We start from the raw sequence: 27,512 nt of genomic DNA, 5'->3' as shown, positions 1-27,512 counted from the left end.
TCTCTCGTTCGCTCGACGAAAAAGATACGACGAGAATACGCATCGACCTGAGATCTCGGACGGGAAGAGAATTGACGAATTGCGTTTGAATAATTCGATCAATTAATCAACGTGATTGGTCAATTCTTTTTCCATCCGAGATCTCGAACCGATTTCTAGCATCGTGGATACAAGGGATATCTGTTCTTTTTAGTTGAACTGGCTGCACTAGTTCAGAGTTTATCTTTCTTCTTTCAGTGTAAGAAAGAAAGATAAACTATGAACTAGTGCAGCCAATTCGGCCAAAAAGAACAGGCCTAAGGCTTTTTTAAATCTGTAATCTTGCTTGCAATGACATAAAATTGTTCGTACATGTTATAGAGGGTGATTGTCTCATATATGTGCATATAACTATGAAATCTCAGTAAGTAGATGTAATAATAATAATAATAGATAGTTAATGATTCTCTATGTGACAAGCAATTAATATTAAATATCTTTATTTGTGTTTTTAGCAAAAGTTTACTACTTCCTTTTTCATTTTAATACATAGTTTAAAAGAATTTTGCAATTCTGCTAATGCTAATTTAAAGATTACTGATTTAAAAAAATGTCGCCAGCGAGACAAATGACACACAATTTTTTCGCGATGTAATCTGTGATGTGAATAAAATATGTTATCAAGAAACATAAATACAATAAAATACGATATATTATAATTAATGTTGTATGCACAATCATTGGGATAATTAAATTAAAATGATTCACAAAAGCTCATCATGAGAATATTTACAAAATTTTGGTGATCAAATTTATTCCTAAATACATTTAATTTTATTCGCTGATTTCATTTTTCTAAATAATTTATAATAACGTTAACATATATCTATATGTATTTCTATTAAATACAAATTATAAAATGATATTTACCATAATACATCTTGTAGCTTATATATCTTATATATTTCTTAATAAATTTATATAACATTCATATTAATTTATGCTGTAGATGATACAGCTAATTTCTTCAAATGTTCCATAAATACTTGTAAGCTGACATCGTCCGTCAAAACAGGGGCACCACTCTCCTAAATAAAACAAATCAAACAACATATTTATTAGTCTATTATAGAAATATATTTATTTTCATAATTGTCTGCTCTTAACTCTGCTATAGTTTTCAGGTCTTTTTAACTTATCGCATTGATTTCTTTAAATTTTTTGTTGCTATCAAGAAAATGAAATGAAATTGTTATTAATATATTTGTTTTCATTTCTTTGATCATCAAATTAAAAGTTCATTATCTGGATTTACGATATATTAGTAATAAAAATTATATATGATCTTTGGGTTTTTTAACTCAATGTAAACAAAGTATTATCAAATGACAGAAATCAATCACAATCAAGCTTTACAATAAAGTTTCACTTTACAAAGCAGCAAGTAATAGTAAAATAAAAAAAAATAACATAAAATGACTAGAATAAATACTTTCATATGAAAAAAATGAATTATTAGTATGGTGATATGAATTCTGACACGCACAATTTTTTGTCATATAATTTTAATCCATGTACTTCGTTTTATTTTAACAAAATTTTATCTTTAAAGAATTATGCTAGAAAGTATTAGAAATTTGATAGAACATGTTGCGACAGCTTTAGATTAATAGAAAATAATATGCACTTTAGCATTAAAATATTAAATAAGTATGTTCACTTACCGCACCATAAGCATACATATTATTATGAGTCTGGCTTGGATTGACTTTACTTAATAAAAATCTAGCTTGAGAACCACCTTGTTCCGTATCAATATATCGAGGCGCAGGAAATCTAACAGCTAATGTCTCAGCAGCATCATCAACGGGTGCTGCTAGTAATTGTCGAAAATTTTCGTATTCTGGTAAGTCTTGATATTTCAGTTGCCGCCACTGTGCGATAGTCTATAAAAATATTAATTTTAAAATAATAAAAATATTTCATTATTTTATAATTTTATATATAAGCTTCCGGGCTTTAGGTCACCGATTTTTGTAAAGAAATTTTGTTAATTCATTAGTTTATTTCATTTACCTCCCCATGAAATATAAGTATTTGGAAGAACGTATCCATCAACAGAATTCTGTCAGGTTGAATAGATGAAGTATCTAACAATACAGCTTCTGGAGGACCATTAAATCCATAACTATATAAGACTGGTTGAACCATAACTAAAGAATCCGCTACATTTTCACGCATAAGCATATGTCTGAAAAATATTGAGATAGAATACATACTATATATATATATATATATATATATGTATATATTTTTATGTGACAATATATAAAATTCCAAACTTATTAACAAAATTTCAAATATCAATATCATATATATTTGATAAAAGAATTATATAACATAAATTTTATAACATAAATAAATAAGCTTACCTATAAAAGCTAGTTTCATCTGGTGAATTATTGAATACTTGTAAGAACTGCGATCTGCGTAAATGATACATAAATTGTGGATACATAGAAAAATTTTGTGCCAATCTGAAACTATTTGGATCATCTTTTGTATACTCTCCAAATTTTTGACACTGTAAAAATAAGATTTTACACTTAAAAAAAAAATGAAGTATACATACATAAACGCATATCTTCGCTCGCGCATCTGTACATACGTATATGGACTATATGAAAATATGGACTATATGAAATATTACAAACTATTTTCTCAGAATCTATTAGAAATAATAGTAAAATTATAATTTTTTTAAGACTTATTGGAACTTTTTAAGTGATTTATGATGCATCATTGTCAAATTTGTAAGAAAACAAAAAGGAAATTAGTCATTTTTTTTAAATCTTGTACTTGTTGGATGCATTAATTGATGCAGTTTTTAATCCTCTATGAAAATTATTATGAAATTATACTTAGAAATTGTTAGTTTACTAATTATTTTATATTTTATTTATATTTTAACATTTAATATAATTTAATTTAACTTTATAATTTAATTTTTAATATTTTATAAATTCATTTTCTGATAATCTTATTTAAATATTTTTGTAAATAAAATAATAAGATAAATCCCGAAAAAATATAGTTGCTTTAAAAAATATGCATTTTACAATATGAAATTACATATTATTTTTAAAAATTAAGTATGTATTTTCTTTACATAAATGAATTTATCTCATTCTATTCATAAAAATATCAAGTTACTGTATATAAAATAAACATTTTACAAAATATTTTATATTAAATATTTAAATATTTCAGAATAAAATATAAAATTAAACTTCTAATTTAATAAAATTTCTAAGTAATTTTATAATAACTTTTTTTGTAAAGAATTAAAAATTGTGTTGATTAATATATTCAAAAATATATTTTGTATAAAAAGAAAATGGATATCTTTCTTTCCATTTATCTGTAAATTTAGCAGCAGTATCATATATATTATAAAAAGTGCTAATGAATCCTAAAAGCTCAGAGAAAATTTTATTATCTCTAATAAATTCCCAAAAAACAATTTGTAATACTTAATATAAACCAATATATATGTATGCAACACATACATCCTATATCATTTAGACTTTATTTTAATTTTGTACTATTTTTGTTAAGAAAAATTAACTAACAAGTCTAATCAGCATACGATCAACCCATCTTAAAACATCTAGACCATCATCACTTTCTGCTCTAAATACAGCTAAACGTGACATAAGAACAGCTGCTGCTTCTTGGTCAAATCCAGCACTTATATGATGCAATGATGATGATGCATCTGCCCAACTGTAAATCAAAATATTTTAGAAGTGCTCAAAAGCAAACCTCTATATTATATCAAACCACTAATATCTAGTGAATTTGTACGATGAGATATGATGATATAAAGTAAAATCCATTAATAATATATTTATTGTAAGCATAAAATCTAATATATATAAATATACTAAGATGCAATGAAATGCTATATGACAAAATATTAAACTTATATAATTTGAATGATTTGAATTATTATATCCTATATAATTTTTAATATTAAATATTATATATATTTAATATTTAATATGTAATATTAAATATGACAATATGGCTTCAATATAAAAGTATTAGCAGTTTAGTATAATATATAAAAATCTATAAATTATTATAATCCCATATATTAATTATTAAAAAATAAAAAAATTACTTTCTTGCAATAGTGGTAACTCTAATTCTTCTTTGTCCACTGCTATGTTGATATTGAGTAATAAATTGAATACAACCTCTTCCACCTTGTGGAATTGGAGCTGTATGTTGATTAACGACTTCAAAGAATAACGCTGTTGTTGTAGATGGAGTCAGTGAACAAAATTTCCATTGGCAGGTACCACCTAAACCTACTTCTTGTTCTCCAACACTAGATCCTTTTACTCCTAATGATACACAAGGTCCAATTGCACCAGAAACTTTAATTTCCCGTGATGTTTTTACTTCTAAAGTTGCATTGAATGCCATTTTTAAATCACCCTTAGCATCTTTAGCAAATACTCGTTGAAAAGTTTGTTTGAATAAAGAAGAATTAAATGAATCTCCCATCACCATATGACCACCAGTAGAATTACAACATTGTCGCATTTCCAATAAGCCAGTTTGATCCAGAGCACAAGAATAAATATCTATTATATGACCATTAGTTGCAGCACGTGATGCGAGTGCATCATAATGCTTAGTTGCTTTTTTCATATGTTTAGCATTATCTTTTTGAATATCATGATGTGATCTAATCGGTTGCCGCAAATCGTCAGTTACAACTTGGCCAGGTCCTTGAGAACATGATCCACCAACAAATAACATAATCCTTAAAAATATTAGCTATTATACAATTAATTAAAATATTAATAATATTTATTACAATGTCTAAATACCTAGCACCTGTATTCGCGTAACTAGCTTCCAAAAGACCCGTGGCAACAGCCAAAGCTACACCTGTAGATCGTAACGGGCGTTTTCCTGGTGCAACAGGCCAAGGGTCACGTTGTAACTCTCCCAAAAGATCTGTCAGACTCATATCGCATTTATGTACTGGTTGTAAGAAACGATTAGCTGGTGACAATAACTGTGTACCAGGTCCTCTTGGTTGATTTGAATTTTGTCCTGGAATAGGTCTGCCTATACCTAAATAAAGTGTAATTAAACAATTTTATATATATATATATATATTAATAACTTTGGATAAATAATTTAGAATTAAGCTTTTACCTAACATATCTTGAACTTGTTTTGGTTGAAGATCTTTTGTGCCACGAAAAACATAACTTTTACTGCAACCCTCACATCCCAATTCATGAACTTGAACCATTCTACCAAATGTGATAAGGCCAATAAGAGAATTAGATGGAAGCAAAGATAATGACATTTGTAATGAATCCTTAAGTGCTCCTAATTCTTCATCATCCAGGCAAGTATCCACAACAAATAGAAATATAGGTGGTAAACACTGAGCACGCTAAACAGAATATTAAATTCAGAAGTTAATAAAATTTATTATTAATATAATTTAATTTTTTTTATGCATGTTAAACATAACAAAGTAATTAAATAAAAATTTATCATATTTGAATTTTTGCAGCATATACAAATATTTCATTATTCATAATATATTTTTCATATATTTTTATAGAATTAAAAACTTTGTATTTTACTTTAATTATAATTAATTACTTATTACCATTATTGTATATTCGATAGTTGAGAACATTGGGATAAGTTCTGCTGGTTGATGTTGTTCTGAAATTGCAGCATACTGCGGTGGAAACTAAAAACAAAATGATACATATACATATTATATATACATGATATATATACTATATATTTTATATATATATATACATTTTATATAAATTACATGTGTATGCATATATAAGTATGAATATATGAATATGCAAGTTCGTAAGTGTGCATATGTGTATATGCGTACGTGTATGTACATATATGTGTATGCATACGCATGCGCGCGTGTGTCTATGTATGTGTGTGCGTATGCGTGTGTATAGGATATATTTATAAATTTATGATTATAAATATGACATATATTCATAAAAATAAATATACTTGGTAAAAAGCAAAAATTAATTTTCTTTTAATTATAAAATAAAAATACATATAAATATATAAACACACACACACATATACACACATACACATATATATGATGGTTGGCCAATTCTTAAAGTTGAAATTCTAATTTGAAGTAGCTCAAAAAATGCTTTTTGCTAAAAATTATTTAGTTTAAAGCATAAGATTTATTATATCTATTGAAGATTGGAAGTTATGAGTAATATTTATATTTAATGAATTCTTATACTCAATTATCTTAAATATGGTCTCAAGGTCCTATACATCTATTTTAAAATTGACAAAGTAAAATTATCTACATTAATTTTTTGTTTTGTCGTATTACTGTTTGTTTTTTTTGTTGTCTTATTAATATAACCTGACAAATACAATTTCTGTTCTGTGAGTCCTTTGCGGGCCATTGAATGAATAGTCTTCATATAAATTTTTGTGTCATGCATTAAAAGAGAAAGTGAAATCAGTCAGGAAAGCAAGAAAAAAGGGAGAAAGAGGATGTGTTATATAACCCAAAGGTGGTTGAAGTTAAGTTAAACCTGACACTCTCCAACCGGAGAGACCAAACCCTAAGAAAAAAAAATTTCTGTTCTGTCATCAGTTTACATCAAATATAATATCAAAATTTAATTTCTATCAATTTTGTTTATAAATTTTGTTAATATAATTCTGTTAATATTGTTCTGTTAATATGTGATCAATAACATTACATATTCCAAATCTTGTATATATTAAATCTTCAACCTTTCTGCTAACAAAATTTGTAATAAATACTTTATATTCCATTTTTAATAAATTTGATTAAATATAACTATGCATGCATATGTACATATACATGTGTGTATGTGAACATATTTATGTATATACAAATAAAGAAAAATAAGTTTGTTTTCTTACGGGATTTCTCTGAAAGCAAAAATTGCAGACCCATAATTTTGCACGATAGTCTACTTGACATAATGGATTTAAAATAGCTCTGCAGGTAGATCTTGTACACAAAACTGGATCATATTGAATCGGTGGAAGATCTGCTCGTTCCTTAATTGGTTGATACAAAGTACCCAACGGGACAACTAGTCTAGTAGCATCAATACGTGATGAAGGCCATACATTCCATGTAAAACGGACACCATCGCGATCTTCGTTTTGTTGAATAAAATCTTCATATGTCGTCATAATGCTATAAAATATATCAAAAAGATAATTTATTTATTTGTTGATAAATTGACACTAACTTTTTTTTTTGTATCTACATAATTTATCTACATTATCTCTTTTTTATAAAATAATGATTTGAAAATAGAAGATGTAATGAAAGTGAAATTATAATCATACTTAAATAAAATTAACACTTACAATTATTTTTGAACAAAAATGTTAATTAATTAGCACTATATTTATTAATATAATTTTCTTCGGAATACTATTAATGAGATTGATAGATTTTTATTAAACATTAACACCATACTCGAACTCAAGCCACGTCACTCAAGAGACTGAACCACTGAACCAAACTAAACGCATGCGCTGAATGCATTTTATATATTCACATAAAATACAAGATGGACAATCTCGTTGATGAACAAGAACATTGACCAGTAGAGTAGAGCTCCAAGTAGAGGCTGGGGCTAACTAAATCAATATGGCATTTTTTATCACTGAATTTGAATATTATTCATTTTAGTGTCAGGCCACAATAGGTAATTTAAGCCTTAAATCATAAGAAATTGACCAATCATAGTCGATTATTCTCCTATTCTTTAATTATGATTCGTTCATTTCTTATGGTTTAAGGCTTAAATTACCTATTGTAGACCGGAACTTATACAGAAGTGTGTGCTCCGGCCCTTAAGCAATTCTCAAGTCTTTAGAAACCGGCCTACATCTATTGTAAATCAGAACTTACGCGTTCCATAGCTCATGTATATGCAGTTCAATTTTGAACACATGGAAATTAGGAATATCGCGCTTTTGCATCTAGAATATGTCCTATATATGCTTCTTGTGGAAAGCTTGCCGAAGGAAAAAGAGAGGGAAAAGATATTGCAGGTAAATTATGTTACAAAACATATTTTCAATCATTTAGTTTATTTGTATCTATGTCTCGTTCACAGTGGATAATGCAATGGCTGACAAATATATAAATCCAGACAAGGCATTTGATCGTATCCATCAAACGGATTATGAAGTTTTGAAAGAGTTAAATGGTAAATATGACTATTACATATATTTCTCAATTATAGTTGAGATAGTTACCATCTCTTCGGTTTTCAATTGAAGATTTTGGATTCATTGATAGCCTTTTTGAATATGAAAAAGCACAGTCTAATACTTCTTCCTTTATATATTATATTATTATTACACACATACACACACACACACACACACACACACACACACACACACACACACACACACACACATATATAAAATACATACACTTAAATATTACATTCTTTGGTTTTTTATATAAAATCTGGTAAAAAGTCTTATTTTTTTTTATCTGTTTCTTAAAAAGAACAATATGATTTTTCTCTATGAAAGTCATTAAACGTAAATATTTAAATGTGAATTATTAGATTTGAAATAAATATATAGAATACATCAATGAATAAACTAATTTCTAGTTGATCAGTATGAGATGGCAATCATGGTTAAGACATAAATAATGCTTGAAATTTTATTTAAAATATTTTTCTTATACTCTTATTGTTGTATATCTTGTTTTATATCTTCTTAAAAGTAATAATTATATATTATACATTTAATAGAAGTAATCATTAAATAGGTATTTCTACATCTGTTAATTTGGATAAAACTAATAAAACAACTAGCAATAATAGAAAACGCTATTATGAAGTCTTACATGATGACAGTATACTTAGCACTAGTAATAAGAAACACAGTTATGAAGAATTATTTGATGACATTTCTGATTTCTTAGAAACAGATAGCTCAGGTAATTGATTAATAATATAAAATAATTATAAAAATGATTCAATTATTATTTTATGGTTTATGAGTTACCATTGTATTATATAGGTTACTAACATTGTTAAAATGTTATTTCAATATTAATATTACAATTTATTTCATTAAGATAAGGAACAAGCTAATACAGCTTGACAACGGTAACCTATAAATCACAATATGAATTTGAAAGTCTTAAAAATATAATGTCTGGATTATTTTTGAGATTTTTATTGAAAAATTTATTTTTAGTTAATGCTAATGTAGAACCGAGAAAAAAAAAGCTTAGATGGGATCAACCTGAAGATGTCATTAAAAAAATATGGATTACTAGACATTTACTGGATGATAATGGAGAAGCAGCAGTAAAGATAAATTATGACCAGTAAGTGAATTGATAATCTTACAACATGATTTAAATGATGAAATATAATATTTTATTCATTATGTTAAATATTTCTGTGTTTAATCCAGCAAGAAAAATTCTATTTCTTTACGAGTTCCATCTTGGAACTTTGTGGCTATTACCAGATCATATGATTCTCAACGTTTGTATATCAAAGTCAGAAATATATCAAAAGATATCAATCAATCTAGAAGACCAATTACCAATTTGCTTTCAATGCCTTATAGTCAATTGAAAACTCAAGCTGAAGAAATCGTATGTCTTTCTATTTTCTTCCTTTATATTTTGTTTGTATAGTACAATACTAATATGACATATTACAGATGATAAGAAAACAGAAGTTATCAGGACAGTCATTCACTATAAAAAATATAATCAATGATGAATTATGGGTAGATAAATATCGACCTCGATCATATTTAGACTTACTCTCAGATGAAACTATTAACAGACAATTCTTGCATTGGCTGAAACTCTGGGATAAAATTGTATTTAATCAAAATGCTCTGATACCAAGAAAGAAACAACCATCTACATATGAAAAAAAGAATAACATTGATGATGAAAAAGATATTGGGGAAGTGGATAACAAAGGATATCCAATAAAAAGGATAGCTTTACTCAGTGGTCCACCTGGATTGGGAAAAACAACTCTTGCACATATAGCAGCCAAACATGCCGGTTATAATGTCGTTGAAATTAATGCAAGTGATGAAAGAACTCCAGATACATTTAGGTAATTTGCAAAATTTATATAATGATAACATGATCAAGAAATTACATGATATTTTTATTTAGACAAATTCTTCTTGCATCAACGGAAATGAAAGCTGTAATGGGTGCTGATCCCCGTCCAAATTGTTTAATTTTTGATGAGATTGATGGTGCACCAGCTGCATCTATCGAACTTTTATTAAAATTCATCCAAGGCAAATTAGTGCCAAAAAGTAAAAAAGGAACAGAACAATCAGAAAAAATGTTTTATGGCTGTACACGTCCCATAATATGCATTTGTAATGAATTATATACTCCTTCGTTAAGGTAATTTTAACCAAAGGCATCAAATAAAGAAATTAGATGTAACGAATTCATGATTTATATAATAACTTGATATTAACTTAATTCTATAGCACAATGAATGTATTAAAAGATCTTTAAATTTTTGTATTTATAGAATATTAAAAGCCGCTGCCGTAATATTTTTGATACAAGAAGTAAATCCTTTAAGATTGGCAGAACGTCTAATGGATTTAGTAAGAAAAGAAAAATTGAATATAGATTTTGGCGATCTTGTAAAAATAGCAGAAAGATACAATTGTGATGTTCGAGCTTGCATAGGAGCATTACAGTACATAGGTAGCGCCAATTTAAAATATGATTTATCTTTAAGTTTAAAAGACACTCGCAAGAATTTGTTTGATTTATGGAAAAGTATACTAACATTTCCCATGAACAAAGGAAAGATTTCTATTTCTGAAAGAATCCAAAACATTTTAAGAATTATGCAAAATGGTAATTTTATAAAATTAATTCTTCATATTTTTTAATAATTTAGAATTTTAAAAATTTTAATAATTATTTAAATATTTATTTAGGTGAAATAGAAAAGATATCACAAGGAATATTTCATAACTATCCGGAAATCTGTGATTGGAAACTTGATAATATATCTATATCTTTAGAATGGTTTCAATTTTTTGATTCAGTAACATCACTTATTGCATACAAGCAGATTTGGTCACTTATGCCTTATACAAATTATGGATTTATTGCATGGCATTTGTATCTTGCACAAACACAGAAGATAAAATTATCATATCCTTCTGTTACTAATGAAGTAAGTATGTAATGTATTAAATAAATCAATTAGATTTTAAGGTGTGAATCAATAAATAAACAACATAAACTTTATGTACAATGAATGATTCATCATTGGAATTGTTATAAGTAATCGATATTTTAATTTGTTATCAATAAGTAACAGATATTTCAATTTAGAATTTAAACGCTCAATATGTATAAAAAAAGATATAATCTAAAGCGGTTTGCATTCTGAATTCAATTTCATTTTGGATTATATGTTCTATTTATGCATATTACAAAGGGGATTCGAATTATAAGTCAAAATGTTTACACTACTTACTACCAATTATTTGTATGAAGATTTTATTGTTTATGAAAACTCAATGCCAACTCTTATTAATTTTTATTCCTATATTTATTATTTAAGGCTTGCATTGCTTTATTTTTCCATTATTCTTTGAAATTCTATTATTTTTAATTTGCAAAATTCATTGAACGGTTGCATGATTTGTTTATAACCCCTTTGCTGATCATCCCATCCTCTCATCATCAATAAAGATATTCGCTCACATTTAGAAAGCTCAATCATTTTAAATTAAAAATAAGGAAAAATTTTCAAGTAGAGTGTTCTGAAGTGAGTCGTCTTAGTGATCAAGAGTTAATCAATAGTGAATGAGATTATTAATAAAGATAGGAAAAGTCTTCATTTGATTGTTCCTCATAGATACATGTAGTTCTTCTCGATTGACATAGAAAATTTTTGAAAATTCTTGAACAGAAAGCTCTCCAATTTTCTGTTGTTTAATGTATTTTTTTCATTAGAGATATTAGGGATCCTCAGATATTAGTATTCAATATTTATTAATAATTCCATTCACTAATCGTATTAACAATTATTTATTAATAATTTCATTCCATGACTGTCACTAATTTGACCTCCAAATGGCTCTTAGAGATCACTTTGACCACTAACATGACAATATCTGAACGTAAAATTTCCCGCCCTTTTCAAATCCGGAATCAAAAAAAGGGGGTTCCCATTTAAAAATTCAATGTTGACCTTCAGATGACTCTCAAGATCAAGTTCAAGATCAAAAGATAGTCCTTCATGACCCCTACAACTTTTATTCGGGTCATTTTGAAAGTGCGTACTTTTGAAACTCATAGAGAGATCCCATTTTGAATACCCTATATATATTTGATATGTTCTAAAACATTTTCTAAATGTTATATTCTTTTCACTGTTTTTGTAGGTAATTCAAAAATCGGCGAAGAATATGAGTATTTTAATGGCAATACAAAAAGTTTATGGATGCGACATTTTTACTCTAACTACGGATATTATTAGCTTTTTGCCAGACATTCTAACGCCCAGATTGCGTACAGTTCCTTCTCATCTGTATTCACCGAAAGAGAAGCTTGAGCTCGCTAGGATAATAAATGTGATGCTTGAATTTGGTTTATCATTTATACAAGAGAAAAATCCTCAAGGAGGATATATGTATAAATTAGATCCGTATGTTACAATCATAATAAGAGAGCTTATAAATAATACATATTTGGCATTTTATTTCTAAAATGATGTAAACATCTTTTTTTAGAAATATTCTGGAAGTTGGTATTCTTCCTGATTGTAATGTGCATCGAAGACTTGCATATGCGGTACAACAAATAATTGCGCAAGAGTTAGAAATTGAACGTTTGAAGCGTGCGAATAGTTTAACAGGACTTGATGGAATTCGTTTAAAAAACATGACGAATTCAGAAAAACCAGAAATTATAGAAAGTATTCAGAATAAATTTTCTAATTCTTTGAATAGTATGAAGCAGCCTAAAAAGAATATGACATTATTAAAGGATAGAGTAAGTTTTGCACATTCTTTTTTTATATATATGAAATAAAAAAAGAATTTAGATTATTAAGGATTTTAGTTTTATAAATCATCGTTGTATTCAATTGTACAAATCAATTATTGATTTAACAATATTTTAGGTACATAAAGATTTTTTTGCAAATATCATGACGAATAAAAACGAAAATGCTGAAACGCAAAATAAATTAATAAATTCTAGTCTCCTGACATCGCAGAAAAGATGTACTCAGATGCAGAACATCTTAACGAAACATGGGATATGGTACAAATATAAAGAAGGTTGTAATAATGCTGTTCGCCGAAGTGTATTTATGGAAAAATTTTTATAAATAAATTACAAACTTACTTTGCAATTACAATTAATCTTTATTATGCAAGAATATATACATTCTATTTTCTTTTTATTTTTATTATTTATAAGTGATATATTTATTATTACAATGCATATTTCATAAAAAGCATTCTATTTCAAATTTAAATTTGAAGAATTACAAAATATTATTTAATAAAAATTTTTTGTATAAATAATAAAAATTCTTTTTTTGTTAAAAGTAGAATCAGTTTTATGTTTAGGAAGTTTGTAACATAGTTTTGTTACTAATGCAATTTTTTTGTTTACGTTAATTATCATTAGTGAATGATCCGAGAAAGATTCTAGGCTACGTTTACAGTTTATATATGTATTTGCGATACTTTTTATCACGCAGAAGTCAATGAGATTTGATATTTCTTTTTGCTATTAGCAGACCAATAAGTCAGTTTGCCGGGTAAAACATTAAGTTTCATTATTTGTATAGCAAATAGAATTGACGACCTTTAAGATTACTTGAACCCCAATGAGTATGTTTGATGTTATAATCACCACGACTAGAAATCTATGACATAAGGAATTAAAAAAAATCTTCATAGATTTTTTTTTTAATGTTATACTATATATCAGATATCAGAAGAAGTCCCTTTCAATTTTCTACTATATTAGTAATCTGTATTTTATTAGTACGATATGATTTTTCTTCTTCTTTATTCTTATTAATGTTGTTTTTAATTAAGATTGCAGATCCATTATGTGCAGTATTATTCAGATGAGTTATACATATATTGAGAATGAAAGCTATCATTTATGTTAGATACATAGCGTTAGTATAGTTACGATTGAACGGTGATCCGATCGTCGTTGCTTTGCGAAAATCGATATTTGGAAGAGAAGATCGTTCTTTATCGAATTTTTACACGGATTTTTACGACTGGTTCGTGGTGGCGACGCCCTCCCTTATTCTCTTTTTTGTAAAACTAAGATCACCAAGTATAATTATAAAGATAATAAATTGGAGGCTTTGCTATATGCAAATCTAATATCTGTTGAAGGAGTTAGGTGTCCTACTGCTCGTACTGCATTTCAAGCTTAGTTTTATAAAATCTGAGATATCTCTGCAAGATAGTTTACTTCGGGTGTAATTGTCCTCTCGAGCTTTTTAAGCTTGAAATAAAGATGTTTCTCAGGGATAAGAATGGCGTTGGAGTGGCGTTGTCGCTACTGCGATTCAACCTGCAGCCATCAAGAGAATAGGACCATCATCTCTCTGGAACACCGGTCGTGGGGACGTGGTTCGAGAATATACATGTATATATATATATATATATATATATATAGAGTGTATGCATATATGCGTGTGTATCATTGAATTGTTGACGTGTTATTCTAAACACGTTATTCTAAATACGTTATTTGCGATAAATGTCATCACATGCCTCTGTAGTCGAAAGGATAAAATGCCTGTCCGGTAAGCAGGAAATCCAAATTTGATTCCTGGCTGAGGTGATATTTTTCGCAAATTAATTGCGAATTTTTACGACCGGTTCGTGATCGGCCCCGTCGTGACACACGCTTTCCCTTCTTAGCCTCTTTTTATAAAACTAAGATCATCAGTATATTATAAAATATAATTATAAAGATAATAACTTGGACGAGACGCAGAATGTTTCGCGACGCGGTACTCTTGACGAGTTGTTGCTTAGCGGTCGTTCAGTTTTGCAGAGCAGCCGCGATTATTTTTTCCTGCTTTGAAATTAATAGAGTTTATTTTCTTGATAAAAACATTTTCTTGCTTATTTCACGAGTGCGATATTGTGTGAATACACGTCGCGATATTGTGTAAGTGCTTGCCGCGAGCACGACAATATTATTTGAATTAGGTAATGCAATTTTATATCATTTTTTAAAGAGAATTATTACCACTTGGGTTTGAATAAGAAGATTTTTTTTTAATGGGAATACAAAGATACGTACCTCTTTAATTTTAGTTTTCAAAAATAGTTATATATTAAACTGTCAAGATAATGAAATTATAACTTAGTATCACTTGTTGATATTAAATCCTTTATACAAATGATATACATATATTTTTAAAGAAATATACCACTTATAACGTTTCACATAACTTGGCGTCAGTTGTTAATATGACATCTTTTATACAAATGATACATATTATTTGGATTAAATATGTAATTAGCGCCAGTAATTGATAATAATATTTTAAAGGAGAATTAAGTAAAACAACTATTATCGCTTGCATTGGAAGGAAGAATTTTTAATTGACACAAAGATATACATATTGTTCAGGTTTTATTTTTTAAGGAGAAATATCATGTTTGTCGAACAAAATAATTTTTTGCAACCATCAAATAATATTATTTTGTATAATATTAATGGATCCGAAAAATTTAACAAATCAATCAATCTTACATAGTGGATAAAAGACACCGATAAAGACACCACTAAAAGCGAAGCATGATAACGTTTAAATTGAATTATACATTACATAATAACATAATTTGAGTAGTAATCTGTGGAAATGATTGGCAGTCGTTGTTTCATCTTGAAGTTGTATTTCCTTGGATTTTCTGCCTCGCTGTACAACGACCGTGAATAGAAAAATGTACGTGAAATATTCTCTTTAACGATCTCGCGCTTTGCGATTTTCACCTCGCTATGCCTTTGAAAGATCAAAATACTCGGAGCGTTCGTGAGACACGCCCGCACGCGTCCATCATGCGTTACGTGATCGGGGTGTTAATTGTACATTTTAGTAATAAGATAGGCTACGAGCTTAGTTACGGGCCAATCTCCCATCTCCTTATAAATTACCGATGAACAGGTGATAAGGTTTAGTCAGTCGATCGTTTCAATCACGAATGTATATTTCTCGTGTACTTTCCAACTGGTTTTACAGAAACTATGAGAGCTTTGTAGCGTGTACAATCCTTTCAATTTCTTCAATAGGTGAGGGTATCATGTATTATATATTGATTTTTGAGTTGTCGTTATATTAATAACCGATGTTGTTATATTAATAACCATCATTGCATTAATAATAAAAAATCGATGAATGACACGTTTTCAACTGAAAATTGATTCTGTGCATATATTATTTTGCATATTGAGTATAAAGAAATTTTTTCCTTTTGAATCAACTAAGGACAATCGCAACGTCATATATTTCAAAACGATAGTAATTTCGTAATTTCTGACCAATTTGGAATATCTTTGTTATTATTGAGTTGTTAAAATTTGGGTTAGCAGTGTGTAATATAATAAATATCGATATGCAAAAAAAAAATTTATTTTATTTTAAATTTTAAATCATATCGTAAATTGAATACTTGAATAAATATTGCATAATACATTGTATTGCAAACATTGTGTAAATAGGAAGGATAAAGAAATAAATATGAATTGTCATATATGACGATAATTATAAGAACACTTATCGCTTTTTAAAAAGAATCAATATTTGCAAGAATAACAAAAGAGATTAAGAGTTTAAAAAATTAAGTCTATCATAATTAGATCTTAAGAAGAAAATATGTGCGTGCGATATAACAATTGTACGCACTTTATGACTTAATATAATATATAATGATATTTAATATAATATATGAACATTAATATCATAACGTATGTATACTCTTTGATAGATTAATGTATATTGAATAAGTTTCTCGACTAATATTCTCCGTTTATTCTTGTTGAAAAAAATTTATTATTATGTATTTTTTAGTGGGGAACAAGTTGTTGTAGCTTTACGAGTCTATAAATACGCAGCACTAAAAATGAGCGTGAGTTGGTTAACCGATGTGACATTGATAACTTTCACATATTGTATGATTTACATATATATTGTGTATATATTGTGTATATGTTTTTCGAAATCAAAGTATTATATTCTAGTAAAAATTTTTCCAGATTGTATATCTTCTAAAAAATGACTTAATAATATTTTTCTTTATGTATGAGTAAAAAAATAAAAAAATTAAAAGGTTTACAAAGTTTAAAATGCAAAATTTGCTATTTCTATAAGTCAGTTTATATTTTAAACAATTAAAAGATCGTTATACATTACATTTACATTAGCGTTATAAGCAATGGATAAATCATTAAAATATCTGTAAAATATCAATTTTAAAGTTCCTATTAATTTTTGAAACAACAAAGATATTACATTATAAATTTTGAAATTTCCATTGTATTACAATTTAAAGTAAAATTAACTTAATATACTATATGACTTAATATAATATATAATGATATTTAATATAATATATGAACATTAATATCATAACGTATGTATACTCTTTGATAGATTAATGTATATTGAATAAGTTTCTCGACTAATATTCTCCGTTTATTCTTGTTGAAAAAAATTTATTATTATACTAATTTATTGTTAATCGACACGCAATTGCCCGCAACGCACTCTACTTGCTTAATTCGATCAACAATTTAGATGTCTGTTTAATTAATGTAAAAAAATTAATGTTCTTTAGCAGAACGTTTACTTTTTTGGCAAACAAATTATTACTTTTCGCGATAATGTGAAGTTATACGATCGAATATATATGTATTAAAAATTTATTTTGTTGTGAGATAATAACGCTACTAATCCAATATGTAAATAAGTAAAATAATAATCGGAATCACTGAGTCTATTATTTTGTGAAGTCATAAAATTATCATTTTTATTGACATATAAAGATGAAAAAAACATATTATTATATTTTTTAAAAACAAATCTCATAAAATTCAATATTGCATAGTTTCATGATGTATGTAAAAAATTCCGATATATACAATCCTAAAAAATATTTATCTGGAATTCAAAATGATAGTTACAGTTATTGTTCAAATGTGTATTTAATAATTCTCAAAATATTTTAATTAATTTTAATTACAAGTTTAAGTTGTCATTATTTCGAAAATGTAAAAGTAAATTACAGCCTTTTTAAAAGTAATATATAATATTTTTTCTACAAATTTATAAGCATGCATTTTTTTCGATTTTATATAATGTAATAAAAATAATGAATTTTTTTTCTATGAGATTATATTCAATTTATTTCGCAATTATTACCCTTTTATCTCTATTCAAATCATTAGAAATAATATTTAGATGAATATTTTCTGAACAAAATTTAAGTGAATAAGTAATATATTTATCTAATTAAATACTATACATGCATCATATATCCGGCATATTATTTTATACAGAGTGTTGTATTTTATTTTTAACAGTCAAATGTTTAGAAATGGTGGAGTTTTAGAAAAAATTAAATAAAAGTTATAAACTTTCGAGGAGTTATATGATTATAATATTAATTATAACACACCTTTATTTGCAGATGGAACTACTATCAATATTTCTTTATGGTTACCATTTTTTTAAAATAGAATCACGTATTTCATTACATAGTATTTCCTTTACTTATTCTGAATATGAAAATATTCAACACAATTCAAGTATCAAAAAGTCAATAGTTTAGAAAGTATTTTATACCTTATTCTGATAAAATATAAAATATGTTGTAAATTATTCATTTTTTTCATAACTGTATCTTAATACTTTTATGTACAAAACAATGAGACAATCAGAAAAATCAATTAGAATAGAAAAAGTATGTAGTTATTTTTAAAAAGAAGTATATGCATATTGCTAATTGCATAATTTTTTTTCAAAGCAAATGTGTATTTTTTATGCCAATTGATTTGTTTTATTATTCTATGCATAAAAATATCTCGTAAAATATTGATCTTTTAATAATTGTAACTTAGTATATTCTTTATATCCATAATAGAGAAATCATATTATATTAAAAAAATGTAATTCTATTTTAAAGAATGGTAGTCATAAAGAAATAATCGACGGTAGTTTTATTTGTAAATAAATCAATATTATAATTATGTAATATTATATGTAATTATGTAATATTATAATTATGATCCTTGAAATTTTACAATTTTTATTTGATACATTTTTTCTCCCCACGATTCCAGATATTTATTTGTCAAAAATAAAACTAGACATCCTATATATGTACATACATCTAATCCGATATATGTACATACGTCTAATCTCCAAAAAAAATAATTATTTTTACAAAATTATTTTACAATAATTATTTTAAAAAAAACTTGGAATTGTTATATGCAAAAGAATCGAATACTATCTACTAACTTTAATTTTTTATTATTTCGCGTGATTTCATTATTTTGATCGTTAATTCTACAGTCGTAGCATTTTGTATTCATAGCATCATAATGACGCACGCGCATCTTGTTAATAATCATTGTAAAAATTGTTAAATTTTATTATTCACTTTATCTTATTATTTATGTGTCATCTGCTGAATCACTCTATTGATCAATGAGCAATTAAAATAGAGAGACTTAAGTTAAAAATTTGCCTTGTAATGTTTATCAACATTTATCGATAGCAATTAGCATAATATGGAAGCAGCATTTATTCAAGAAGAGATATTTTTTTTGTATTAAAAACAAAATTGATGCATTGTAAATGTGAGAAATATAGATATCTTCATTGAAGTTGAAGTAGACACAATTTATCCCATTTATTCCACATTTGCATGCTTTTAGCACATTTGGTCTAAGTAATAACCGATAGAATTTTATTGCAATAACCTTGTCATATTGAAAAATACGATACGGGAATAAATCGAATCATTAATTGCATTTATATTAGACGGGAACTTTTTGATTCCTTTGCTACAAAATGTATTTATATAGCATTGCTATAAGTATATTTCTTGTAATTAGTTGCATTTGATGTCAGAAGAGATGTGGACTTATCTTGCCTTCCTATCCGTTATCTACGTTATATATGCATTGAAGAATTATATCAGAATCCTCAGATTTATCTTTACCCTCGATGGACCAAAAACAGTACCTATTCTTGGTAATGCAAATGCTATTCTTGAAGGAAATTGTGAGTAAATCAATATTACTAATTAAAACTGTCATATGTTGTTAATTAATCATTAAATAGAAAAATCGACTTTGCTGATAAATGTTATTCAACTCTTTATCTTTTATTTATAATACCATAATTGTTGCAATGTTTCGCATATTACATAACTTTTAATTTAACCATTCAAGTAATAAATGTGTCATACATAAAAAATTTTACATAAAACTTAATAGTAAACTTAATAGTAAACTTAATAGTAAACTTAATGAAAATCTTACTTAAAAAATCCGATCGAATTACATAAGAAATATACGGAATCATATTTTTGATTTTTAAGTTTCAGATTTGTTACCTGATATATTTGCTACATTTTCTATTTTTTTCTTATATTATTTAGCACGTAGTAAGAATTTGAATTAAAATCACAGATTATGTTAAAGTTTTATAAGATTCGAATCTATTTTTATCATTTTTATCGGCTTCTTTAAGCAGGCTTAATTATATTCTTAAGACTTTAAGTAATATTGGTTTTAAACATTTTTTAATTTTTTAGTGATTCAAAGAATGACAAACGAGGCGCAGAGTTATGGCCGTATATTTCGGATATGGCTAACATTTTTGCCATATGTTGTGCTCGTCGAGCCAGAAGACATTCAAATGGTACTCAGCAGCATGAAGCATACACGGAAGATATTCTTTTACAAATTACTCGATAATTTCTTGGGCAAGGGTTTGGTTACACGAGATGTTGACAAGTGGAAGATACATCGGAGAATTCTGCAACCGGCCTTTCATTGCCACATACTTGAAAAATTTACAGGAATATTTAGCGAATGTGCCAATTATCTAGTCGACAAGTTGCTCGAGAAAGATGGAGAAGATATAAATGTCACTATATTCATAAATAATTCAGTCTATGATATACTAATTGGTGGGTGATGTAAATTAAAAGATAGATTTTAATGACACAAACAGAAAAGCTTCTATTTTATTATCTGAGAATTACATTAATGCTTCGCATGATTATTTAAAATTACTGTAGAAGCATTTGATTAAAAGTAACAATGGCATTTTTTTTATTTACAAAATACATAGAATAATAAACATTTCATTTGACAAGTTTTTTTCGTCCTTTTTATTTAAAAAAAAAATCTAATTGACCTGTAAAATCAAGTTAAAAAATCTTATATCAATTATATTTGGGTTTTATAAAATAACAGTACAAATTGGAACATATGTTGTTATGATAAAGATGAGTACGTTATATTAACGCAGAAAGCATTAATCGTGCATTCATTGTGATATTTATTCGTAGAAATCACTATACATCAAACTGTTTGCGTAAATATTTTACTTTTTTTACATGATAGCGAATGTGTCAATTAACATGAAAATTTATACCAAAACTTATCAAAGCAGCGCGCGTATTCATATATACTATGTCTTGTTGATTTTCAATATTAGCATACATTAATATGCTTTTAAAAAGACTGCATACATTGTTAAAACTCCTTTACACTTTTTCTGTTATAATTATACATAATTACACAATATATAATTAATAATTATATAATTATACATTTGGTCATTTTGAAATTCGTCATCTTTCTGGCGACAGTATTTATCACATTACCATATATTAGTCCTTGGATATAATGATATGTATGATATGTATGATATTTTCAGAAACGATTTTGGGCATGCCGGCAAGTCAAAAAAACAGTAATAGTGAGGATACGCCATTTAGAAAGTGAGTATACATTGATACATAATCGACTTTGTTAATAATTTTGTGATGAAATTTTAATAAAAATATAAAATAGAAAAATAAAATTACATTTTAAAAAAGAATTACACTAAAAAGTTATCATATTTTATAAATTATAATGATAAATCATGTCTTATTAAGAAAAAATGATATTTTAATTTCTACGAAATTATTTATATTAATTAATTTAAACATTTTTCACAATTCTTTAACTTATGCTATCTGTAACTTTGTAAATATATATTAAATATATATATTAAGTACATTCGTCAACAAAATTAATGGCATAAAGTTATACTAAAATTTAGCATAACTTCAAATAAACAGAATTCTGTAAAAAATTACATCGATGATGATCTAATGTTCTTTAAAGTACAGACTTTATCCTTGAAAATGTAAAAAAATTTTAATATGATAAATTTGTTGACGAGTGTATATTTTTATTTTCTATTTTTTCTTCAAATAATGATATGTCTTTTTATTTTCTTTCTGGAAGAGTGCAGAGTATATAATAGTAATTATTAATGTTAATGTATTCTGACAACAGAGGTCAAGTTATGGTACCGTATAGATTTGCAAAACCATGGTTACTATTTAACTGTATTTATCAATTGACATCAGCTGGGAAATCGGAAAAACGACAGCAGAAAGATTTGTTCGACTTTTGTTTCAAAAAAATGAAAGAGAAGCGCGAATTTTTACAACAGAAAACTTCCTTTATTTCCAATGATGAAGTGACTAAAAAAATATCCCTCCTTGAGTATATGCTCGAGATTAATGAAAGGAATCCTTGTTTTACCGAGCATGATATCATCGAGGAATGTTGTACTTTCATGCTGGCTGGTCAAGATTCAGTTGGTACTGCTACCGCAATGACGCTTTTCCTTCTAGCTAATAATCCAAAATGGCAAGAAAAATGTATTGCGGAATTGAACGAGATCTTTGGTGAAGATAAAAGATTACCCACTATGCAAGATCTTAGAGAAATGAAATGCTTGGACATGTGTATTAAGGAATCTCTAAGGTTGTATCCTAGCGTACCACTTTTCGCCAGGACACTTGGAAAGGATGTGAAGATAGGTAAGAAAAGAAAGAAAAAAAGAAGAAAAACTTGTACGTTAATTATCCAATAGGCAAAATGTCAGCAGTCTACCGACAGATTGCCGCCAACAAATTCGAGCAAAATATGATATTGTCAATTGCATCCGCATTAGCCTCGTGTTGCAATTGCGTACAGTAAAACAGTCAAAACGTAGCACAAATGGACACAAACAGCTTCTGATAACACTAATGTTAATACATAATAAAATACATAATAAAAACATGATAAAGACATGATTTCAGACATTTACGAAAAAAATGGTTTGGTTAATTATTAAATTCTAATAAAATATGAATGCGCGTGTACATACAGTGCGGTGCGATGATTCACGGGATCATAATAGAATAAATAATAATAAAAATATTTAAATTTTACTGAAAAGAAACAAGATAGAATCCTAAAAAAGATTACCTATTATTTTTATAATTGCTGATATTCTAATAAAATTCGCGGGCACACAGTATCGACTCAATGTCGGTAATGTTACACGCTACTATGACTTTGCGAATCATTACATCGCACTTACCCTTACATCGCTATTACAGATTTGTTTTGTATTTGTCAGTCTGTCACTGTAGATTGTCAGCAAATACGTTACGCTTTTTTTGCGTTTTATTAACAGGATTGTATATATGTGATCCTGTATTAATTCTGCTGCTATTCTACTAATATAATTTGTAACAGATGCTTTGCAAAATCTATTTATTTTATGCGATTCTGCAAATACCTGTCATTTTTATATAGTTTTTTTGTTTTTTAATTCTTAATTGTATAATGTTCTTTATAATCACTTATTTATTTTTTGTATAAAATAAAAATTATTTAGATTTTATTGATTCTTATTCGTGAATATTTAATATAATAATTATGCTATATATAAAAAATTGGTTTTGATTATTTTTAAAATAATCATAAATTAAAAATTTTATAATGTTATTTATTTTGCATTATATAGGAAAATACGTAATACCGGCTGGTTGTGGCGTATTTATAGCGCCATATTGTACACATCGCTTACCTCATCATTTTCCTGAACCTCATGATTTTAAACCGGAGCGTTTTAGACTAGAAAATTCCGAAGAAAGACATCCTTACGCTTATATACCGTTCAGCGCAGGACCTCGCAATTGCATCGGTGAAAAAACAAATGTTTCATAGAAAAATAAAGATATAGATATTTATATATGTATACTATTAAAAGCATTTTATGAAAGTCTTTCTAATATTTTTCTTCTAAGGAAAATATCGTATAATATATTGGTTTTTTTTTTGTATTTTTTCAGGATATAAATTTGCTATACTCGAGATGAAATCAATCATCAGCGCCATTCTAAGGAAATGTCGATTAGAGCCAATTCTTGGTAAGGAAAAAGTGGTAGCCAAATTTCGAATGACGATCAGAGCACATGGTGGACTTTGGGTTAAAGTGAGAGCGCGATAAATGATAGGAATCAGAACGATTGGATTAATGAATCATTTTCAACTTTGATGACCTTATATAGAAAATATGACATCTTAAAGCTTAATGAAAATTTAATAAAAATAGAAAATTGTAATTCTGTTATTTGTATCTGACATTAAATGTAAACAAGAAAGTATACAAATAAATATATTAAAAATAAGATATCTTCAACATATACAGTTACATATATATTCAACAATATACAGTTTTTATTTATGTGCTTGGTATTATTTGCGAGCGAGTCCAGCATTATGTAGCATACTGTAGACCTTTTCTCTCGGAATTTTATCTGTTTCTCTGTCGATTACCTGTAAAAGTAAATAAATATTCTAGAAAATTATGCCAACCTACCTGATTTGTTTAATTATATTTGAATATATTTTACATTATTTAATTATAAAATAGAGCAATTATTTCTTTATGAAGCATTTGTTAACTATATGATGTAGAGCTACTTATAACTATATTTATAATTGGAAGGAGCATGAAGAGCTATGTTTTTTCAAAATTATTTATTAATTTATTTTATTTTTATTTCTTTTATAGGAAGAATCAAATGATTAAATTAATAATAAAAGTTACATTTTATTTTAAATTATGACAATTTTATACCTGCATTTCTTTATCAATAAACCAGGATTCTTTAGCAAGACTAGCAGCGATATTTGGATTTTTATAGAAATTATTTCGTAATTGGTTAGGCAAATTATCTTCCATTGCAGAATTAATTAAGACAGCTGGGTGGGCAAACGTCGCTTCAGAAGTTAATAAAAAAATTGGTGTAGCCGCGCAAGTTGTCACCATGATGAGCAGAATAATATTTGTGTAATTAGTCGACATTTGATGTTCTGAGTCTTTCGCTTTTCTAGAAAAACGAAAAAGTTCTTACCCCTCCAAGATAAAATTTGATTAGTATTAAAAATTCAGCATTAAAAAAAGGTCATTATTACATTAGATTCACATGCAATTTCTCATGTCGATAATGTAAACAATGTCCTTGTGTCATTTTATTTATTATTATAATAGATTATAAGATATAACAAAATTCAGTGTCATATTTAGCTTCAAATAAACTAAATGATCACACAATATTTAATAAAATAAAGAGTAAATTAAAGTAAATCACTAGGGAGATAAATGGGGATCTAAAAACACAAAAAAGATTGATATGAACGTAAATCCGAAAATTTGTTATTTTCAAAGGTTTTATCATTATTTTTATGTTGAAATTTGAAATTGCTTTGCTTTTGATTTTTTTTTGTCAAAATTGAAAGAAGAAATGATCTGTATTGAGTTTTATAATTAAAATAAAATAAAAGTTACGAGTTGTTTTAGTATTATTCAAGATACAAATGCATTGTGGAGTCTGCTGAGAGATACTAAGCCGTATCTCCATGTTATGCATTCTATGTAGTAAAATGTACTAAAATAGCTTTTATTTATTTTAATAATTTGATTTTTTTGAAGAAATGTAAGGTTTTCTGTATGGATCTAGAATAGCAGAATAACGCAAGTAAGCACAACTGTACTCAAAAATTGTTAATTATCTATTCAAAACTTTCTTATGATATAACACTAATTCTTTTCTTATAATAAACATTTATTTCTGTTGAAAAAATATTTTTTTATTACTTTAATACTACATTAAAATAGCATATAAATTGAAAAAAATTGATCGTAGAATTTCTTTAAAAAAATTTCGACAAATCACTTAATTTTCAATGTGTTACGAGAATTCCCCGATAAATTAACAACTCACCTTTAACACTACAAAAATTTGCAGTACTTTGCGAACACAAAGTGTTTACCCGCGTTTACCAGCGCGTATCTAACTGAGCACAACATCCGCACAACAAGGCTTATATATATGCGTTACTCTACTACCAGTATTTTCGCTACAAGTTGAAATTATATCCAATATTCCTTGGTCATTCACTTGCCCACAGGCTTTGCTGACTCTTTCTTTCAAGTTTACCTTCAGACAAGGTTGCTAATCCCCCCGTCAAACTGAGTCAAGGGTAATGATCTTTTTAATTGTTATTTTAATTAAATATAGCAAGAGTATCTATCACAGTGTTATATCTCATTAATTTTACAAATGCACCAAATATTGCACAAAATATTGGTATCATGTCCTAATTATAAAAACATTCAATAGACATATGTAACTCTACACAATTTAAGTATCAGACGTCTTCTATACCTGAAAAAGGATTTAATTCTAAATCACAAATGAAACTGGAGCGGACAGTTTTATCACTTTCGCGATCGAATCACATGTAAATGTAAATAGCATTTTCAATATGGAGACTGTTTTCCGGATCGCATATTACGCTTGTCACGCTTTATCGTAACATACTCCGGAAACTGGATTCAGTTCTAGTGAATTCGTATTAGTTTTCTCTCGTGAGCATTATATTGTATCAGATAATTAGTAAACATATCACCATTTGATCTTACATCTAAATTATTCCCTCTAATTTTCATATTTTCTAATTTTCTTATTCTCTAATCTTTTAAATAAATAAATATTGTACAAATAACTAAATGTGAAAGTTTTAATATAATCGAAAGACTTCAATTTATGGAAATTCTAATATTACAAGTATCACGTGACATTCCTTACCTATACTGAAGAATTTTGAAAATTAATTTTCTACTGCGCTCGTACAATCTAATATAATTTATTTAATATAATATAATTTTTCCATTTAAAATATGATTTTATATCGTTTTATAATTTAATTGTACATATTATTTTATAAAGAGAGCGGAAAAGAT

General features: G+C 27.0%; 4 protein-coding genes and 1 long non-coding RNA gene across 8 annotated transcripts; 3 read left to right on the top strand and 2 right to left on the bottom strand.

Annotated features, from left to right (window-relative positions):
- Positions 1 to 257: 257 nt before the first annotated feature.
- LOC148936690 (uncharacterized) lies at positions 258 to 641 on the top strand. The gene is made up of 2 exons (XR_016139393.1): positions 258 to 403; positions 495 to 641. It is a non-coding gene; the product is annotated as an uncharacterized LOC148936690 (long non-coding RNA).
- A 135-nt stretch (positions 642 to 776) lies between these two features.
- Sec23 (transport protein Sec23) lies at positions 777 to 7,604 on the bottom strand. The gene is made up of 11 exons (XM_011641095.3): positions 7,444 to 7,604; positions 6,985 to 7,267; positions 5,687 to 5,773; positions 5,218 to 5,464; positions 4,884 to 5,133; positions 4,166 to 4,816; positions 3,612 to 3,765; positions 2,412 to 2,563; positions 2,056 to 2,230; positions 1,704 to 1,925; positions 777 to 1,067 (listed from the first exon to the last, which is right to left on the bottom strand). Exons 2-11 carry the CDS (start codon positions 7,261 to 7,263, stop codon positions 978 to 980), a joined length of 2,307 nt encoding a protein of 768 aa, XP_011639397.2. The 5' UTR covers positions 7,264 to 7,267; positions 7,444 to 7,604; the 3' UTR covers positions 777 to 977.
- A 347-nt stretch (positions 7,605 to 7,951) lies between these two features.
- Positions 7,952 to 13,493, top strand: cutlet (chromosome transmission fidelity protein 18 homolog). The gene is made up of 12 exons (XM_089077490.1): positions 7,952 to 8,136; positions 8,202 to 8,294; positions 8,876 to 9,046; positions 9,310 to 9,442; positions 9,532 to 9,718; positions 9,787 to 10,199; positions 10,262 to 10,504; positions 10,638 to 10,975; positions 11,059 to 11,300; positions 12,520 to 12,782; positions 12,868 to 13,129; positions 13,260 to 13,493. The coding sequence occupies exons 2-12, from the start codon at positions 8,213 to 8,215 to the stop codon at positions 13,467 to 13,469; spliced, it is 2,544 nt and encodes an 847-aa protein (XP_088933616.1). The 5' UTR covers positions 7,952 to 8,136; positions 8,202 to 8,212; the 3' UTR covers positions 13,470 to 13,493.
- A 1,309-nt stretch (positions 13,494 to 14,802) lies between these two features.
- Positions 14,803 to 24,902, top strand: Cyp4aa1 (Probable cytochrome P450 4aa1). Of its 4 annotated transcripts, none has more exons than XM_089077491.1 (8): positions 15,380 to 16,420; positions 17,199 to 17,256; positions 20,249 to 20,417; positions 20,953 to 21,330; positions 22,086 to 22,149; positions 22,715 to 23,247; positions 24,225 to 24,404; positions 24,553 to 24,902. In XM_089077491.1, the coding sequence occupies exons 2-8, from the start codon at positions 17,251 to 17,253 to the stop codon at positions 24,708 to 24,710; spliced, it is 1,488 nt and encodes a 495-aa protein (XP_088933617.1). In that variant the 5' UTR covers positions 15,380 to 16,420; positions 17,199 to 17,250; the 3' UTR covers positions 24,711 to 24,902. The 4 variants fall into 4 exon arrangements, with proteins under 4 accessions (XP_088933620.1, XP_088933617.1, XP_088933619.1 ...); XM_089077493.1 differs by having other exon boundaries at positions 17,199 to 17,386; XM_089077494.1 differs by lacking the exons at positions 15,380 to 16,420; positions 17,199 to 17,256 and adding an exon at positions 14,803 to 15,333.
- On the bottom strand, positions 24,785 to 27,022 carry LOC105428670 (uncharacterized). The gene is made up of 3 exons (XM_011641096.3): positions 26,491 to 27,022; positions 25,344 to 25,596; positions 24,785 to 25,039 (listed from the first exon to the last, which is right to left on the bottom strand). The coding sequence occupies exons 2-3, from the start codon at positions 25,569 to 25,571 to the stop codon at positions 24,959 to 24,961; spliced, it is 309 nt and encodes a 102-aa protein (XP_011639398.1). The 5' UTR covers positions 25,572 to 25,596; positions 26,491 to 27,022; the 3' UTR covers positions 24,785 to 24,958.
- Between the last annotated feature and the right edge of the window lie 490 nt (positions 27,023 to 27,512).

This window comes from Pogonomyrmex barbatus, unplaced genomic scaffold, assembly GCF_055798465.1.
Source record: "Pogonomyrmex barbatus isolate J1 unplaced genomic scaffold, ASM5579846v1 scaffold2, whole genome shotgun sequence".
NCBI lineage: Eukaryota > Metazoa > Arthropoda > Insecta > Hymenoptera > Formicidae > Pogonomyrmex > Pogonomyrmex barbatus.
This window is presented reverse-complemented; position numbering and strand designations above follow the sequence as displayed.